Here is a 19,492-nt window from a genome sequence, read left to right as displayed (position 1 = left end):
TTTTCCGCGAAGAAGTGGCTCTTCTGGAAAACTGATAGGTGATGGGCAAAATTGTAGATGGTATTATTGAACTCAGCAGCTCAAAGTACAGCAGAAGGGACGTATTTTGTACTTGTGAAAAATTTAACATTCACATTTTGCCGGTGGTAACAGTATCAAAAATGCCAAAACGTGCACATTTCCCGGAAAAATTGGCTTTTCCGGAAAAATTCAGGGTGATGGGAAAAAATCGAGGTCATTTTCGAATTCAGTGCTTCAAAATCATCTTATTTCGTCTTGCTGATATTTGTGTCATTTTTTTGTTCCACTGTGACATTCCATAGTAATGCAATGATCTTTATGAGTGAAATGAAATTGCTGTCACGGGTCTAATTTTGGTCACGCAGGGATGATATTGGTATCAAATTAAACGACTTAGATGTACTTTACCAGATTCATCCAATAAGGCAATGCTTTGATTTCAGTTTCTTCAAGCTTCTTAGGAAGAAATGATCTTAACGGATCTAGTAACGACCGAGTTACACGGCAGTGAAGAGCGTCAACGGCCCCACACAGATCACGCACCGTGTGACGCGCACTGCCGCGTTTCACTTAATTTGCTCTTGTGGGTTTGTTTTTCATCGCACGAATTTGGTTTTGGTATCAAATTACACCTAAATCAAGCCTACGTCTACTTTTAATAACGAAACACTCATATTTAGTCGCCCGTTAGGCACTATCTGACCACAAAGTTTTCAAAAATTTTCGTTTTTCTCGAAAATTTTGGAAAAATATCACGTTGAAGCCAAAATTGTCCAAAGAGCTGATTCTTCATGAATACATGTGCTTATAATAAAATTGTATTAAAATCGATCGCACAGCAACCGAGATACAGCGCATTGAAGGGTCGCTACAACCGTCTAGGACGTGGAAACGGGTCCCGCGGCGCGGAGCGCGCAACACTTAAATTGCTCTCACGAGCTTATTTATTATCGCAAGAAAAATTTTTTGGTATCAAATTAAAGGTCAGACAATTTTACTTCTCCGTCAGAGAAGACAAAGTGGTCATTTTGTCGCCTGTGAAAAAGTTATTTGACCTTAAAAATTCCAAGAATTTGAAAAATTTCAGTTTTTCCCAATTTAGAAAAAAATTCTAGTCCAACAGGAAAATGGACGAGAAGTAAAATTGTTGTCCTGGAAATTCCCTGTCTTCTAAAAAAAAGTTGATCAAAATCGGATCGATAGCAACCGAAGGACAGTGCTTTGAAAAAAACCAAAATGGCGAACTTTAACGGCCGCCATCTTGCTCCAGTTGCGGGTCTCAGAGTGTTGCCCCTTCCAGAATTATTCCTGAGGGTACCACCAATGAGCCCTGAAAGCGGCATATTCCAATCAAAAAGTGCAGGGTTTTTGCCATTTTTAGGTCATCAACGGACTACAAGAATACATTAATGGTGTAAATTTATTATTTGTCCAACCTTTTTGTCCATAAGGCAATTTGTTTCTTTTGAATTTACATTACCATAATTCAGTTTGAAATTTCGTTAATGTTTTTAGTCTAATTCTTTCCCTCCTCTCCTTATTTTTCAGTACCTCTCTTTAATGGCTGAACTTGGAGAAGGTCCTCCACCAGATCGAAGTAAAGACTCCACTAACGATGGTTTACGCCGAGCATCGACCAATCTATTTGACCATCAGATGGCACCACGTCCATTATTGCCTGCACAACCCCCCTCGCTTTCTACATCTGCCCCGCCACCTGGACCGCTAATCACAAGCTCTCTGCCTCCTCCACCACCTTGGACTAGCAACCCACCAAAGCCCCCATCGACCTCTGCTCCTGCTACACCTAACTTGAGTGTTCCTCCCCCAATCCCATCGCAACCGCTGAGCATTCCCCCGCCGTGGCAGGCTCCGCCTCCAACGCCTTTGATGCAACCCCCGCCTCCTGCTCCACCTCCAGTAGGAGGTCAACCCCCAAACACAAATGTACCTCCCATGATGCCTTGGATGGCACCTGGAGGCATGAATCAGCCGCCCCCCATGCCTCCTGGTAATAGCCCTAATATTCCTCCTTGGCAACAGCCACAGCCTCCACGAATGCAAAATCAGCCCATGATGTGGAGCCAGGGTGGAGGCTACATGGTTCCACCCCCACAACCTGTTCAGCCACCTCCACCTATTGCGAATCTACTGAGTGCACCCCCACCACCACCTCCTTCCTAAAACAATGGAATGAAGAAAGCGGAGCTAAGGACAGTCGCATTCTTTGCTGTCAATAAAGCATGGTTTTCAGGAATGCGTAAGTCAGCATGTATATTGATCCTGTCTAATGCTGCACATGAGATCTGGGATTTGTGTATTTAAGTTTAAAGAAAAAACCAAAAGGGAGTAAGTTTATTAAAAACTTTGTGTGATCCCGCTTTTTTAATAGGAACATGCCAGTTTTCTAATGAGGTTGAAGTCATATTCATGCTAATGTAATAAAATTGGCCCCAAAAATTAATTATAGGCCTCTAAAATTTAAATGAATCAGTTGATGCACTAAACAGGATTTTCCTGCCAAGTTTGTGAAATGGTTTTTTAGGGAGGGATGTCGATGAGTGGCTTTCTTGGGCCCCAAGCTGGATTCCTGTAGTTCTAGGATCTTTTACTCTCTCGGGATCTATACATATCGAAAGCGATGAGTCTTCGGCAATTTTTTCCCCGCTTCTGTGTCTAATCGTGGTCTAAAGTACACTATTTTGGCAAAAAGTGCAGGAAGTGCGGGTTTCTGGCATCCAATGCTCTGTTTTTAAATAAACATGTCAGAAGAGCAGAAGAACCTTCAAGCATGTTCATCAGGGATGTATGTTAAAGAGTCCCTTTGGCTCATTATGGTCACAACTAAAACCTTGCACCCGTGGTTTAAAAAAAACATTTTGACCTCTACGTCAGTTCTAAGTTTAAACGTCAAGCCCAAATTTTGTGTGAAGTTTTTGTTTGTTTATCATAATTTTGTCAGTAATAAATTATTGATCAATTTGAAATTTTGTTATAATGATTTTTGTCATCAACAAGTCATTAATGAATTGAAGACTCAATACGTATGAGAAATTGTGATATCAAGAAGTACTTAATGGCATCCCACCATCTTTCTGGGAATGTGACACAGTATTGTGACTGTTCACATTGGAATAATTGAACGGGAATGAACATCAAATGATGTAGCCATTGTATCAGTCTGTTATCAGTTCAACTTAAGATCTTTAAACAAATATCAGCACACTGGTTCAAGTTGAGATTTGATGTTGAGTCGATCAGTACACTAAAAATTTTAAACAAGCGCTGCCATTAAAATGAAGGGAGAGAGGGTAGAATGAAGCGGGAGATATCAGGATAGGATAGACCAATGTTGAGAATTTTTGACTTTGATGCTTATCCCAAGTCTTTGAGATGTCAGATCATGAACAATGTGTAGGAGTCGCATCTTCCTAAACAAGTGAAACTGAAAAAAATCATGACAGTACGTCACCTACTAAGCATAAGATCTATAAACAATAAATACGGTACAGACGATAATCATTCATCTCTGAATACAACAATGTAAGTCTTGTCTGTATAAAGGGTGTCCCAAAAGTCTGAACTTCCTCTTTTAAAATTGATCAGAATTGAGCTTTTGAAATGAAATTTTGGGGATGTTTCTAGATCATAGAGGACTACTTTTGGGTGTATCCAAAATTTTTACTGGTCACTCTCTTAAGGGAGGGGGGGGGCTCCCACCTTTTGTTTCAAATTGCAGACCCCCCCCCCCCTCGCATGTGATACCTCATTAGGAAGAGGACGATTAAGGAAAATTTCTCGCCCCAGCTGTAGGTAGCCATCCTAATTTTTTTCAAAATGGCGGTAAATTGACATAGTCTGTATGTAGATTGATATATTTGAAACCCAGTATCCAGGGGGTAATTGGTACAAGTAAAACAAATCTGCAGCCTGATTGTTTTTTTTTTTTTTTATTTATTTATTTATTTATTTTTGTAATTACACATATTGAATTACAACTTATATTACTAGGCCTTACGAGTCTTTACAAATTTTCCTTTAAGCCTAATATAATAAAATAGAAATAAACACCGCTTTATGGATTAAACTAATGAGAATGATAATGAAGGATGAACAAATGAGATAGAAGTAAAATCCTGTAAAAAGCGGGAGAAAAACTAACTAATATTAACTATAATTATTCTTAGAACTAGATTCTAGAGAATTTTCCTACTAACTATGCTTTCGCCCTGTCAGTCAACTAAGACTGGTAGGGGCCAGAGGCACGAGCCTAACACCGACGGAAATGAGCTGAGCTCAACTCATGTGGTTTGCGTCTTTTTAACCTCCGGGTCTCGGAGCCCCAATCCAAAAGCGTTATTGCTTCGGGATTGGAGTGACCGCCCAGTCTCTCTTCATATCTATTGTACATACTTGAGATGTACATGTCCATTTCTTCGATCCCGAGCTCATCCCTAATATCGATGTTACGCTCGTACCACCTGGCCCCTGCCATTCGTCTGAGTATTTTATTTTGAATTGTCTCAATAATTTTGAGATTAGAACTGGCCGCACACGCCCAAATCTGGCAGCCGTATACCCAGATTGGCCTTAACATTGATTTATAAAGTAAAATTTTATTTTTTAGCTTTAATTTAGATCGCTTCCCAAGAAGTCATAGCATCTGTCTGTGCTTTAAGTCAATTTGCTTTTTCTTATTTAGAATATGCTCCTTCCATTTTAACTTACAGTCCATAGTGAGGCCGAGGTAAGGAGCCTTTTGTGCATGGGGAATAGCAATTTTATTTAGGATCACAGGGACATAAACATATGGTCTTAAGGTAAAGACCACGTTAACTGATTTGGTGGCGTTAAGCGCCGTGCGATCGAGCTCAGTCCAATCCTGGATGTCGTCCAGACACTCTTGGATGTTAGTGACTGTCTCCTCATATGTGGGCGCAGAGGACGCAACGGCCGTGTCGTCAGCAAAGATCCCGATTTTCCCTTTTTTAGGTTTAGGTACGTCAGCGGTAAAGAGACTAAAGATTAGGGGGGAGAGTACTGAACCTTGAGGTACCCCTGCTCTCATTTTCCTAAATTCAGAGTGAGAGTCTTCAAATCGAACCCTAAAAGATCTATCTGCTAAGTAAGACATTATTAATTGCACGTGGGTCTCAGGCAAGATTTTAGAAAGTTTAAAAGCCACTTTAGAATGCCAGACTTTGTCAAATGCCTGGGCGACATCCTAAAAAACTACTTTACAAAACTGTTTCTCCCCTAGCGCCTTTTCAATATAAGAAGAGATCTGGTGTAATTGTTCTATTGTGCTATGTTTAGCCCTGAAACCCAACTGCTCATTAGGAAGTAACTTTTTCTTATTTACAATTGTCAGTAAACGTTTAATATATAACTTCTCGAAAAGTTTGCCTATCAGGAGAAGTAAGGAGATAGGGCGGTACGAACTAGGGGCTGAAGGAGGTTTTCCGGATTTTAAAATAACAATCACCTCAGCCAATTTCCATTGACTAGGGATGTATTTCAATGACAATGCTGCATTAAAGACTGCTTCTAATTTTTTGATTGCCGCAGGAGGAAGTTGCTTGAGGATAATTGCTGAGATAAGATCAAAACCTGGACTTTTCTTGATTTTTGTTTTATATTTAATTTCCTTGAAAATTTCGTCATATGTAATTTTGTTGATTTCTTCTGCAGGGAGAAAATTAATATCACCAACTTCTTTCTCTAGTTCGCATTCATTCTCTGGAGATTCGCAGGGGTTAGATTGAAATACTTTTTCAAGGTGATCGGCAATGGTATGGGCTTTTCCCTGGCTATTATTTGCCCATTCACCGTCCGGTTTTCTAATTGGGAAGCTAGCTAGGAAAGGAGGTTTTAGGGATTTTGTCATTTTACAAAGGGTGTAATCATTAGCTTCGTTTGAGCTGAGATTAGCTACAAATTTTTCATTACGAAATTCATTAATACGTTTCTCCACTGCCTTGTTTAGTTTATTGTAGAGATTTTTATCAGATTTATGGTGAGTAATCCTTCTCCTCCTTCCCGCTTTGTTTTTGCGGTCAATAAGGCTGAGTATTTCCTTTGGAAGAGTGCATTTATAATGAAAATTATTAAAAGTTCTAGCAACCGGCGTGCTTGCTTTTGCAGCTTCTTGGATGTTCGAAATTAATGACTCTGCCTCCTTATCAAGTGTGGAGCAGTCGTTTATTGAAGTCGAGTTATTAATACGGGAAGTTAATAATTCTCGAAATTTTTTTCAGTCGAGTAGAAATTAGACAGGGTGGGCGTTTAACTAATACTGGAGTAGCAAATACAGGGTGATCCAAAAGTCCCTTCCACCCCCTCTAACTTTTTACCTAATTGAGGTAAAGATTTGAAACTTGGGGGATATTCCTAGGTCAAAGGGAGCTACTTTTTGGCCCCCCTAAAATTTTCAGGGGGGCCCTCCTTGGGGGGGCAACGGCCCCTAACTTTAAATTTTCAAATGGGAAGACCCCCTTTGTGATAGCTCGTTCGAAAGAGCATAAAAAAAGAAAACTTTTCGCGCAAACCCGAATTCAATATCTCAAACTGTTTCAAAATGGCGGCCGGTTAAAGTTCAAAATGGCCGAAAATTCACACCGGTTATTTGTTGATGGATTTGCGCGAAAATCGGCATGTTGGGGAATTTTGACACGAAAAAAACGAATTTGACGTTAGATTTTCAAAAAAAACCAAAATTTCCAAAATGGCCGCCGGTTAAAGTTCAAAATGACCAAAAATTTATTTTTTTATAAATCTAAGTTCAAATTTGTTTATCTTATGCCAATATACTCTCAAATTCCAAGTTTTAGGCAAATCCATCAGGAAAAACCCAAAGTGAAAATTTTCGGCCATTTTAAACTTTAACCGGCGGCCATTTTGGAAATTTTGGTTTTTTTGAAAATCTAACGTCAAATTCGTTTTTTTCGTGTCAAAATACCCCTACATGCCGATTTTAGCGCAAATCCATCAACAAATAACCGGTGTGAATATTCGGCCATTTTGAACTTTAACCGGCCGCCATTTTGAGACAGTTTGAGATATTGAATTCGGGTTTGCGCGAAAAGTTTTCTTTTTTTATGCTCTTTCGAACGAGCTATCTCAAAGGGGGTCTTTCCATTTGAAAATTTAAAGTTGGGGGCCGTTGCCCCCCCAAGGGGGGCCCCCCTGAAAATTTTAGGGGGGCCAAAAAGAAGCTCCCTTTGACCCAGGAATATCCCCCAAGTTTCAAATCTTTACCTCAATTAGGTAAAAAGTTAGAGGGGGTGGAAGGGACTTTTGGATCACCCTGTATAGATAAGAAAACCGGCACATGATCTTTTTTTCCCTCTAACACATTGCAAGAAGTTTTGTTATTGAGATTGAGATTATTGAAGATGAAAAAATCAATTACGTTTGGCTCTTTCAATGGATTACCTGGATAGAAGGTGGGTTTACCCGGAGAGATAAAATCACCTCCGATAAGATTGACTGCAGTTTCAAGATTAACACCTTTCGGGTTAGTTAATCTTGAACTCCATCTGACGTTTTTACAGTTGAAGTCCCCCCCCCCCCCCCAATAAGGAAGCGAGGACCAAATTTATCAAGTAGACCAGAATAATCGTCAACTGAGCATCGATGACGCGGCGGAGCATATAAAGTGCTGACATTAAATGCCCCAGCGATTACTCAATTTGAATAATCACCGCTTGGAAATGTTCTTCTTCTACAATTTCAAGAACGGAGTGTTTAATGTTTTCCCTGATAGCAATAGAGGCTCCCCCCTAGCGTTATTAGAAGGATGTCGTGAATTATAAAATCTATATCCTTTCAAGTATCCTCTAGATTCCCTAGCAAAATGGGTTTCAGAGAACAATGCTATATCTACACGTAATTTTGCCATTTTTTCACTAAAGTCTAAGAGTTTAGCGGGTTTTAATCCATTCGCATTCCATGCGATAAGATTAAGAGTGCTTTCATTTTTGTTGGTCATTTTATCGAGAACTCAACACTTGGCTCATAAGAGCCTGTTCGTATTTTTCCTGTCTCTTACTCATCTCCTCTAGTTGCTTCCTTAATGATTCAATGGTCATTAAGAGTTGACTTATGAGCTCTTCTTGTTGATTAGAGGGTTTGGGGCCGGATACTGCGTCGGCGAAGCTAACTCCTTGTTTAAAGGCACTAGGAGGATTTTTCCCCCCTTTTTTCTTTTTATTTGGTTTATCTGGGAGGTTAGGAAAATTAGACCCATCGATCTCTCCCTTTCTCATTTTAATAGATTTTTCTCTGTCTTTTTGCATCGCTTTCGCAAAGGGGCAGCCTCTATAGCTAGCCGGGTGACCTGTTACCCCACAATTTGCACACTTAGGGTTGATAATGCGCTTCGCCCAAGGGCATTCTGCGGATAAATGTTTAGCTGCGCACTTCACACAACGTGCTTGCTTACCACAAGATGCTTGGGAATGTCCGAAATTCTGACATTTTTGACACTGTATTATCTTAGTAGTACCTACTAACTTTAATGGGTTCTACTTTTACAACCATAAAACAGATTCCAACAATCTTATAGATTTTTTCTATATCATCAGTATAGTCGAAGTCGACCTGGTGGACCGGTATTTTTATCAGTTTAGTTTCACTCACATAAGCAGAGTCAGCAACAAAAAGAGGCTCATTATCTTTATCTACAATTGTTTCTGAGGGGTAGGTTTCGCCTGAGGTTGTCTCATTGACGGTGGAGTTTGTTTCCATAGCAGAGACTGAATTTTGCTCAGGCTTTGACTTAGGATCAGGGGTAGCCGTCTGTGGAGCTGGATCCACAGGTGATACTGATTTTTTCAAAGCTTCAAGTTCCGCGTTCGACAGTGGGACCCGTTTCATGAGGCAAGTCGCTTTTTTAGGCTTAAAACCTTTATTTTTTAAGTCGTCAAGAATATCTTGCTCTTCGATTGAAGGGTGAAGCCCTCTTACAATAACTTTAATTATTAAAGTTATTGTAATTTAAAGTTATCCTATATATTAAAATGCAAAGTTCCGAATCTTGGGACATTAACTTTGAGAGAACCACCGGACCGATTTGCGTGATCTTTTTCTTAAATGAAAGCCCCTGAGCTGTAGATTTGCAGGCTGTGATCGTTTTTTCGATCTTCTCAAATTTTCTCCCATAATTTTCTCAAATTTTCTTCGATGCATTAAAACGGAGATCCGAATCTTTGGACGTTAACTTTGAGAGAACCACCGGACCGATTTGCATGATTTTTGTTTTAAATGAAAGCCTGTGATCTGTAAATTTGCAGACTGTGGTCGTTTTTTCGATTTTCTCAAATTGTCTTACTTTTATCGACGAGTGAAGTTTAGCTGGGCTCAAATTTTCTCCCATTTATTCAGACTAAAGTCCGCATTTTGGGACATTAACTTTGAGAGAACCACCGGACCGATTTGCATGGGGTTTTTTTTTAAATGAAAGCTTCTGATCTGTAGATTTGCAGGCTGTAATTGTTTTTTCGATTTTCTCAAATTTTCTTACTTTTATCGACGAGTAAAGTTCAGCTGTTTCGAGCGGTCATCTGACCGCTACCTGCTTGCCCGTCCCTAGATACCCCCCCTAGGGTCTCAGCCACCCCTCCCACCACGTTCTTTCGGCTATCTCCGTTTTCTTTCGTATAGCTTTCCTCCCACCAATCTCAAAGAAGGTTTGGGTCGCATTGTCGTTCGTTACTCACCACCCACATTCCGTCGCAATCTCTCGGCTACTCCACTTCACCACTTCTTGATAGGCATCCTGGCGGTTTGACTGACCCTGACTTATTAACTGCAGCGGTGCGCACACGTATTGCTAACAACATGTATTGTTATGGACATTTCATTCTTATTTGTTCTTTTCTCTTTCCAACTTTGTTTCAAATTTGCTTGATACTTCGTTTCTTCCTCTCTCTTTATTTTGTTGGTCGGTCGACTACGTTGATCGGCTTTTTGCTATTGAAAGCACATTAAGACTTCATGGATTTTCAATATCATCATTTGATCTTCCGGAATTGCTTCCAATTAACCTGAATCTTCTTCTTCTTCTTCTTCTTCTTCTTCTTTGATGCTTTATTGGCTTCATGCTCCGGTGTGGAGCCCACAGCCATCTATAGACACATTGTGGTAGGTAAGTGGTTAAAATGTTGAGGGGAGAGGGAGTAGATATGCAAAGGGGACTTAGGGGGTACCAACACCATCTTCACGCCACAAGACCCACTGTGGCGACTAAACCTATGGTAAACCTGAATCTTCAAGGGTCGGAGCCTGACTCTCCTCCCCCTAAAACTATGATTCCATGATTTCTGCCGCTAACCCAGAGCAACATCAACTTATTTCTGAAATAATTAGTCGCATCCAAAATCCATCTTACACGTGTAATGCGATTTTCATTGATGGTCCAGGAGGATCGGGAAAAACTTTCGTTTAAGAATGTCTTACTGCGTATTGTACAAAGGAAAACTTAGACGTCATCTCCGTTGCTTGGACAGGTATCGCCGCATCGTTGCTACCTAACGGTCGGCCGATTCATAGCAAATTCAAAATTCCTTCGGTTCTGAATGAGAATTCTGTGTCGGGTCTGACGGTTAGCTCAAGAGAGGCTGAGACTATTCGGAAAACAACGATCATTTTTTGGGGTGAAGCTCCCATGGTTATCACGCATGCTCTGGCATGCATCGACCGACTTCTTAGAGAATGGGTAATGATATCCCTTTTCGAGGAAAAATTGTCGTCTAGGGTGGTGATTTTAGACAGGTTTTACCCGTTGTTCCGCATGCTTCTTGCCAATCATTGGTGCAAAATGCAATCAAATTCTCACCACTTTGACCTCTTTTCAAAATCAGAAAACTTACTCAAAATATGAGAACTTCGCAAGACGAAGCGGAGTTTGCAAAATTTTAACTCGAAATAGGTGATGGTGTTTACCTTTCTGCTAAAAAAGGCTATGCCGGAATTCATTGATTTACCGACAAGCAGTATCACTGAAACTGATATTATTACTGAAATTTATGGAAAAGATAGCTTCCTCATGTTCGAACGTAGATTTCACAAACTGCGCAATTCTGGCCCCTGAAAATAAGCATTGCAATGAAATTAACGACAAGGTTGTTGAAGTTCTTTCAGGTGTCTCTAAAACGTACTTCAGTGTTAACAGGCTCATTGTAGAGGAAGAGGGAGAGGCTCTCAATTTTCCCCTCGAATTATTGGACAGTCTTAATCTTAGTGGCTTACCACCGCTTAAACTCACACTTTTGGAGGGGGTTTTTGTCATGCTTTTAAGAAACCTCAACATTTCTAAAGGTTTATCGAATGGTACCCGATTGATCGTCTGGAAACGTTATGAAAATTGTCTTGATTTGCAGGTCATTGCCGGCGAGAAGGCCAGTGAAAGAATTTCACTGCCAAGAATTGATTTGTCACCTGCAGACTCCTCTCTCCCTTTCTCTTTTAAGAGGCGACAATTTCCAATTCGCATTGCGTTCTGCATGACCATCATCAAAGCTAAGGGTCAAACACTGAAGCGAGTCGGTATTTATTTACCCCAAACAGTTTTTGGCCATGGTCAACTATATGTTGCACTCTCACGAGCTACATCGTACAAAAATTTTGAAGTCCAAATTCTTCCCAAAGGCAACCGTACAAAAAACATCGTGCACAAAGAGGTGATTCGATCTTTTATAAATCCCAAAAGCCTCATAGTCATTAGAAAATTATCAAAAAATAAAAAAAAAATAAAATTAAAAAATAACACAAAAAAAGAAAAACTAATAATGCGAGCTTTTTATAACATTTTTCGGTAGAATGGCAGTCTCCACCTTGTAACGCAGAGAGGCATTTAAATTCCTTGATCTTCTGCCGCAGAATCATCATCATTATTAAATAGATTCAACTAATCGCTCCGATTCCAAATAAGCTACTGCACCACCATTGCTAGCTGTGGAGGGCGCCCGGAGTTGTTATTAAAGTTTAATATCACGCAGATTTTTATTGCAGTGATTGTAGTACTTACTGCACTTTATTATTAGCCTCATGTGTTTCTCTGAGGGATTCTATAATTATTTTCGCCGTAGCGTCGTCTTTCGGATTTAGTTGCCATACTTCATTATTAATAATTTTAGTTCTGACATCTTCCTTTTTAACTGATTTTTTTGTAATTATTTCTACAAGATTGACATAATTTTCTACACCTATAACTTTAATGGGAGGGGGGGGGGGGTTAAATTTTCTGAACACTAGATGCATTTGATACACTAGGATTAGGTAGGTATATTTACTTTAACTGGAGCGCTCTCACCCGGTTTGGTTCGTTGATTATCGGTATGGCCACTTGAAGCTGAAGTACTCGCTCTCTTACGCTTCCTTCTTTGAGATTGGATAGCTTTCCGTTTGGAGTTAAATTCGGGATCCGAGTTGTAGTCGACCCATGTATTAGAAGATTCAGAGTCATCAGCATCGTGATTCGATTCCACGTCATTTTCCAGAGAGGCAAATTGGTTAGAAACAGGTGTTGTAGATGTACCTGGTTTCCCAGTGGCGAACCCCAGTTAGCAAGACTGAGCTCCGTCATTTGGATCCATTAGCCCGTACAGGAGCTCGCTCCAATATTCGCGTCATCCACAAAATGTAGCAGTAGATTGAAGGTGGCATCCAAAGACATTGAATCACGTAGACCGTGCGTTCGGCTCGGTTTAGTACTGGCGGAGCGAGGCAAGTCTCTAGGAGCCCCATGATGGGCGGGCGGGGAAGGGGAGAGAGCGTGTGTCCCAAGCTCTCGAAGAAGCAATGGAGAATTCATACCCCGCGCTCGGTTTTTCACGAATATCTCGTTTAGAGTCCATTTTTAGACAAAATTCCTAAGAAGAAGAATTATAGAACACATAATTTTACACCCGCTTAGCATTGTTTCATTTTTCCGAACTAATTATTAACCGAGGAAAAAAGCCTCACAATCCGACGAAAATTCACCGGAGCCGCTACTGCGCATGCGCAGATGTGCGCAAGTGGGACACACGAACTCATCGATGCGGGTTGGTGCCCACCACTCATCGCATGCGAATTTTTCAAAGTTGTCTCGCCTTCCGTAACACAGGAAGCACGGTCTACGTGATTCAATGTCTTTGGTGGCATCGCTAAGCGCGCTCCTTACAGTCTCCGTCCACAGTCTCTAGCGGCAGATTGGAGACTGACAAGGGGAGCTTCCCAAGTGTAACCGGAATTTCGAGTTGAAATTTCGCATGAAGATGCTAGAGATGATTTTAGGGATACCATATTTTTCCGTTTTTTCGAATGGGGTCGAGGAAGCCCTCAAAAAGAAGGCGAAAGATGCGGAAAAAACGCGTGCGCTAGCGGCACAAGGCAAACATAGGTGACAAAGGCTCCTCATCCTTATCAGGACCGCATGGCCAAAGGGTAGTGCGCTCGCCGCGCAGGCGGGAGGTCCTAGGATCGCATCCCGATTCCGACTCGTAATTTTATTTTATTTTATACCTGTTTATTTATTACTTACTTTATTTTGCACCATTCTCACCGCCAACCGACTTACGAGGTAGAACAGGTCGTGACGGAAGATTTTTTACATATGCTGATAGAAACTCGAAGTTTCTGTTGGATTGAAACGTTATATATAATTGAATAAACAAAACATATCAGCATATCTGTTGTAATGTCAGAAAGCATCATATAGATATGGCAACCATGGATCATGTGACCAGGTCAAACCCCACTCAAAACCACACACACACACAACATGTCCGACCATGAAAGTTCTTGAATAAACAGGTGTAATCTCGTAAAAGTCTTTATTTATGTTTCAACAAAAGTCCTTCAAAAGTATAGATAAAACATGGCGCAGTCGAATGTATGTACTATCGCCGAATTTTGTTTCACGCATAGGCCGCTCCAAATCAAATGTAAACTGTGCGACGAGGCGCAGCGCGGCGTGGCGCGTTTCGGAGATATCGGGTGCTGACTGGACCTATCTCATCTCATGCCAACGAGGAAAACGGAGGCACATGAACAATTGACAAATCTGCTACTTTTTCAAGAAAATATCCCTCAGACAAGCATCTTTAGGTGCAAACCCATAATTGACAGCGCAACACCGCGGTCACTCGAAAATAGAGCTAAAATTTCATGAGGTGCAACTGATTTTTTTCTTCTAGACACCGCCGTGCCGGCAGGTTACATGGAGTTCTTTGGGACAAAGGCGTATGCGCGCATCCGCCCTTTTTCCGGAGAACGCGTTTTCTGAAACTGGATTCTTCCTAGTTTCAGGAAATATACATAGTGTATTAAAAAGTCGTGCCCCCCCCCCCCCCCCCCCACCCTTTTTACACAACGATCCACGTTATCTTGTAGGGATCATAGGGGAATGTAGTCACAATGTTCCGTTTTTGCAAGTATACTCTCAAAGACTTGTTCTTTCAAACTAATTAGTGGCAAGCACTAGCAGGCCTAGTTCTAAGCTGCATCTTGGCAGTCAAATGAGAGTGAGAGATACATTTAAACTAATAAGTGAGGACAAGACCGAAGTAGCTGCCGCTGATAAGGTTTTCTTAAAATCTTCCTCAAAGACAAATTTATCTTTATCTTTTTTAAATTTTAATATTCAAAGCCTCAAAAAAATTGAAAAACCGCACCTACTTGCGCTTGAATTAGGAAAGCTGCGCACCCCGCCTGATATTATATGCTTTACCGAGACTTGGTTTAAACCTGGTCAAACCATCCCTTTAGCAAATTACATTTGTGCTGATACCAACGCAAGACGTTTTACTAAGGGAGGAGGATCAGCCATTTATGTTAAACATAATATTACGAGCTCGTGTCTACAAAAGTTTAATGCTCTTTCAATTGAAAACCACTTTGAAGTCTCTGCTATCTCCGTGACAAAATCTGATAATTTTTGTTTCCGAAAACCCTGGATTGTAATTTCTATTTACAGGCCACCGACTGGTGATATATGTACTCTCTTAGGACAACTAGAAATAATACTTAGAGATTTATTCGAATCAAGTTGCCCCTACATTATTGCAGGCGATTTTAACGTTGACTTTCTCAACTTGCAGTGTAAAGACGTTAAGTAACTTTGTAGTCTATTAACTGAATTTGGCAGTAAGCCATTATTTTGCGATGAGCCCTCGAGGATCTCTAAAACTACGGCAACCCTGATTGATAATTGTTTTTCTAATAATCAGCCCGTAGACTCTTTCATGTGGGATCCTTGTCTATCCGACCACCGAGGGGAATTTGTCTCATTTAACATTAATAACCAAATTACTCATCAGAGAAAAAACAGTACCCTTAGAAGATACTGGTCTGATGATTGTCGATTTGACCTACTAAATCAACTCACTCATTTCTGTTCTAATTTTAATGCTCAACAAGGTGAAACTGATGACAAGTTGGAAAAATTCTGCCTTGGTCTATTCTCCTCCATTGATCTTTGTTGCCCTTTAAAACCAGTTAAGCCTTTTGCTTACAAAAGGATAAGAAATAACACCCTAAATGCGCTGAGTGCACAAAAGAAAGAATACCATGCACTTTACAAAACGACAGGCCTTCTTAAGTATAAGAAACTCTTTAATAAAACAAATAAATCTTTAAAAAAGGCCCTTTATCGTGAAAGGCGTAAAAACTGCGAGTCTTCCATTAGAAATTCTAAAAACAAATCTTCTGCTGTCTGGAAAATAATCAATGAGCAATTACCAGGCAAAAGAACACATTCATTGATTGATTGTTGTAACGTACGTTACAACAATACTGATATTAAAGACACTGCTGAAATAGCAAACGCATTCAATGATCACCTTACCTCGCTGCATAAAACCTTCCCATTAAATCCTAAGCATAAGGTAGCACTAAACATGGTGGAAAAATCACTAAAAACCCCCCCTCCGTCCTTTGAGTTTCAACATATATCAATGGAGGAATTGTATTCTTGCGTTTGCAGTCTCAAGCCTAATAAAACTGATACGGACGAGCACCTACCACCATTCTTTTTCAAAGACTATTTTCCGGTTATCAGTGACCATTTACTCTTACTTATTGCTAAATGAATGCATCTCTCAAGGAATTTTTCCTGACTCTCTAAAACAAGCCACGGTAATTCCTGTTTACAAAAAGGGTTCTAAAATTGATATTTCAAACTATCGAGTCCCATTTCCATCCTGTCCACAGTACCTAAGCAAAATCCTAGAGAGAATCTTATTCAAGCAACTCCTTTGTCATTTCGAATCAAATGACCTACTATATCATAGACAGTACGGTTTCAGGAAAGGTCTATCTACCACACAAGCTCTCTATAATCTAATTGATAATGTGATTAATGCTTTCGAATTGCAAATTCCGATTATGAGTCTACACTTTGACCTAACCAAAGCCTTTGACCTCTTAAACCATTCCTTGTTACTCGACAAGCTTCAACTTTATGGGCTGTCCTCAAATTCACTAGCCCTCATTGCCTCATATCTTACTGGTCGTAAGCAAAGAGTGAAAATCATCTCTGCTGCAGGTACCATCTTATCTGATTTCCTACCCATAATTACTGGCGTACCGCAGGGCTCAATACTCGGTCCACTATTGTTTATTATATACATGAATGACCTCCCTTCCAACGTTACTCATCCCATTTTATTATATGCCGATGATACTTCCGCTGTAATTACAGATGGCGATGTTAAGCTAAAAGCTCGTGAAGTCTATGAGCAGGCCTGTATGTGGTTTGAGGCAAATGGCCTCCTTGTCAATCAAAAGAAAACTCAAGCAATTCTTTATTCTGTATCCTCTAGAACTACCTCTTCATTGCCAGAACCCATTTGTATGTTAGATGATAATTTAAGCGTAAAATTGGAAAGTTCCATAGAATTTCTTGGCATTCATATTGATGCAGGTCTAACGTGGCAACGACAGACCGACATGGTTGTGTCAAAACTATCAAGGGCCTCTTGGGCCATTCGCAACCTTTCCAGAATTTCCACCTTGAGCTGCTGTCTCGCTTTCTATCACGCTCACATAGTGTCTCATATGCGATATGGGCTTCTTCTGTGGGGGTGAGGCTCTAGTGTTGATCAAGTGTTTGTCATGCAGAAAAAAATTATCAGAACCATTTTCAATCTTCCTCATAACTCACACTGCCGCCCGATCTTTGTTAAATATAAATTGTTTACCCTAACCTCCCTGTACATCTGGGATTGCCTGAAATTTGCCATCTCCAGTGCTCTTATTTTGCCTTCTGACCTCCTGCCCAATCATCATTACAACAGTAGGCATAAGAACATCCCTAATAAAATGATTCGATTGAGGCGGACTGAGCAGGATGTCAAATTTTCGGCAATACAGATGTTCAACGCACTGCCTTGGAGTGTGAAGCTACACTTTCGTAATGCTGATCTAACATCGTTTTTTAAGGGGCTGCGTGCTTTCTTATTTGAAAAAGCCTTCTATAATCTTCACGAACTTGTAGGATAGTAAAATTTAAACCTTGTACCTTATGTATATCGCTGTAACTGTTCACCATGTACCAAATATGACGTGTGCCATAGCCTCAGCCAGAGGCTCAATTGTACAAATTATAAAATAAATAAATGAATTAAATTTCGTGCGAAGATATTGGCTAGTACCAACGCTATGCACTTCTGAACTTTCAAATGCGATTTCCGCGGAACTACCTTTTTGAGCACACACCCTTGTTCCAAAGGACTTCTTAATTCAGGATATACTTCTTCGCGCAGGAAGTTTGAAATTGACGCAAAATTGGTCCGCTGTTGAATATGAAAGATTACACAAGTATACACCGAAAAAAAAATGAATGCTTCATTAGCGAATTCTCGTGTAATATTCAGCCCTGGGTCCAAGTATGACCTCGGTTTGTCCCTGTCTCTGCCATTTTCCAGGCAAATTGGGATTATTTAAAAATGAATTTTCCAAGGAAAATTTGATTTTCTGGAAATTGATGCATGATCGAGATAAACCGAAGTAATTCTTGAATTTAGGGGCCAAGGATACATATAGACACTAGCCAGACATGTATCGCATACCGCATGTCCAAAAAACATGTCTCCCTTTTTCTGATGAGAGTTTTCCGGTCAAAATGGCATTATCCGCCCACGAATCATATATAAAACTGATCCGTTGTTTTGAGTCCGGAAGGACAAAAAATCATTTTATTCAGATCCCAAGTAGCATTTTGCAACGAAAAAATTGCAATTTAAATGAAATAAAATTTCCAGATGATTTCAACTTTCTTGCAAGAAAATTGCAATTATTTTACAACATCTGACCCCCTCATTGTAAAAAAGTTGCAATTTTTTTTTGCAAAGAAATTTCAATATTGACGACCTTTAAATTTCAACCCCTAAATTTTCCGGGGAAATTATAATAATTCGAACCCATGCTTACCTAATGTCCTACGACGTTTAGCAGCATAAAATACCGGACGCCCTTGAGTGGGCTTGAACCCGACCCGCGAATGCCATAGCGGAGCACTCTTCCACTGAGCTACAGGGAGCTGATGATGAGCAGGGTTGAAATCACGCCTGTTAAGGCTGTTATCGCATGCATTGCGTCAGTGCGTGGCTCAACATTCATCATAGATTTGATTAACGCCGTTTTTCTCAGGCTTCTTTCTTTTGCCTATTATTTATTTTTTTTCGTGTTATTTATTTTTTTCATATTTTTTTTGTCTGATTTTTTTTTCGATATCACGTAATAGGTACTCACACTAAATTTACACCGGTGTAAATTACACCACATACTAACTTGAGAACTTAAAAATATTTTCAAAAAATATTTTTAAAATATTTTCAAAACTTTCTTAAGGAATATTTTTAATATGCATGTTTACAGGCAATATTTTTGAATTATTTTAAAAATATTTTTTGTAAACATTTTCAAAATATTCCTTTAAAATGTTTTAAATATATTTTGAAAATATCTTAATTACAATATTGCCATGAAAATATTTTGATAAAGGTGACAATATTTTCAAAATATGTTGGGCTATATGGGTTAGGTGAGACATTTAAGTCGAAAAAACTTTAAAACAACTAGAGAATTGGATGCCAGGCACATGGCGTGAATTTGTTACAACATGATTGCACCGAAATTGCAGTCTTTATAGTGCCTTGAAAAAGAAGGTTAGGCAACAAGCATAATCTACATTTCTTGCAAACTTATTGCAATAAAATTGCAACTTTTTAAGCGCCTTCAAATGAACGTATAGGCAACAAGCAAAAATTGCAATCAACTCACAATCCATTGCAATGAAATTGCAATCCATGCTACTTGGGTAGCTATAATTGAGCTACTATATCTTATTTTTTGCTTCTGACCCCGAATCGACCTTTGTATTTTCCACAACCCACTAATTTTCCGAAAGATCGAGTTTGCAACAAAAAAAACCCTTATTCAAATGCCAATAATACGCATTTGTATAAACCTTCGGATTTCCAAAATA

At 39.8% G+C, this 19,492-nt stretch overlaps 1 protein-coding gene across 5 annotated transcripts in view; it reads left to right on the top strand.

Annotated features, from left to right (window-relative positions):
- Window positions 1–3,008, top strand: part of LOC109043427 (splicing factor 1) — a 138,801-nt gene extending 135,793 nt beyond the window's left edge. For all 5 annotated transcript variants that reach the window (XM_072297254.1, XM_072297253.1, XM_072297256.1 and 2 more), the window contains exon 10: window positions 1,570–3,008. In XM_072297254.1, coding sequence (XP_072153355.1) covers window positions 1,570–2,205 — 636 coding nt within the window. In that variant the 3' untranslated portion in view covers window positions 2,206–3,008. The remainder of the gene's footprint in view (window positions 1–1,569) is intronic.
- Window positions 3,009–19,492: the final 16,484 nt, after the last annotated feature.

This window comes from Bemisia tabaci, chromosome 2, assembly GCF_918797505.1.
Source record: "Bemisia tabaci chromosome 2, PGI_BMITA_v3".
Lineage (NCBI taxonomy): Eukaryota > Metazoa > Arthropoda > Insecta > Hemiptera > Aleyrodidae > Bemisia > Bemisia tabaci.
This window is presented reverse-complemented; position numbering and strand designations above follow the sequence as displayed.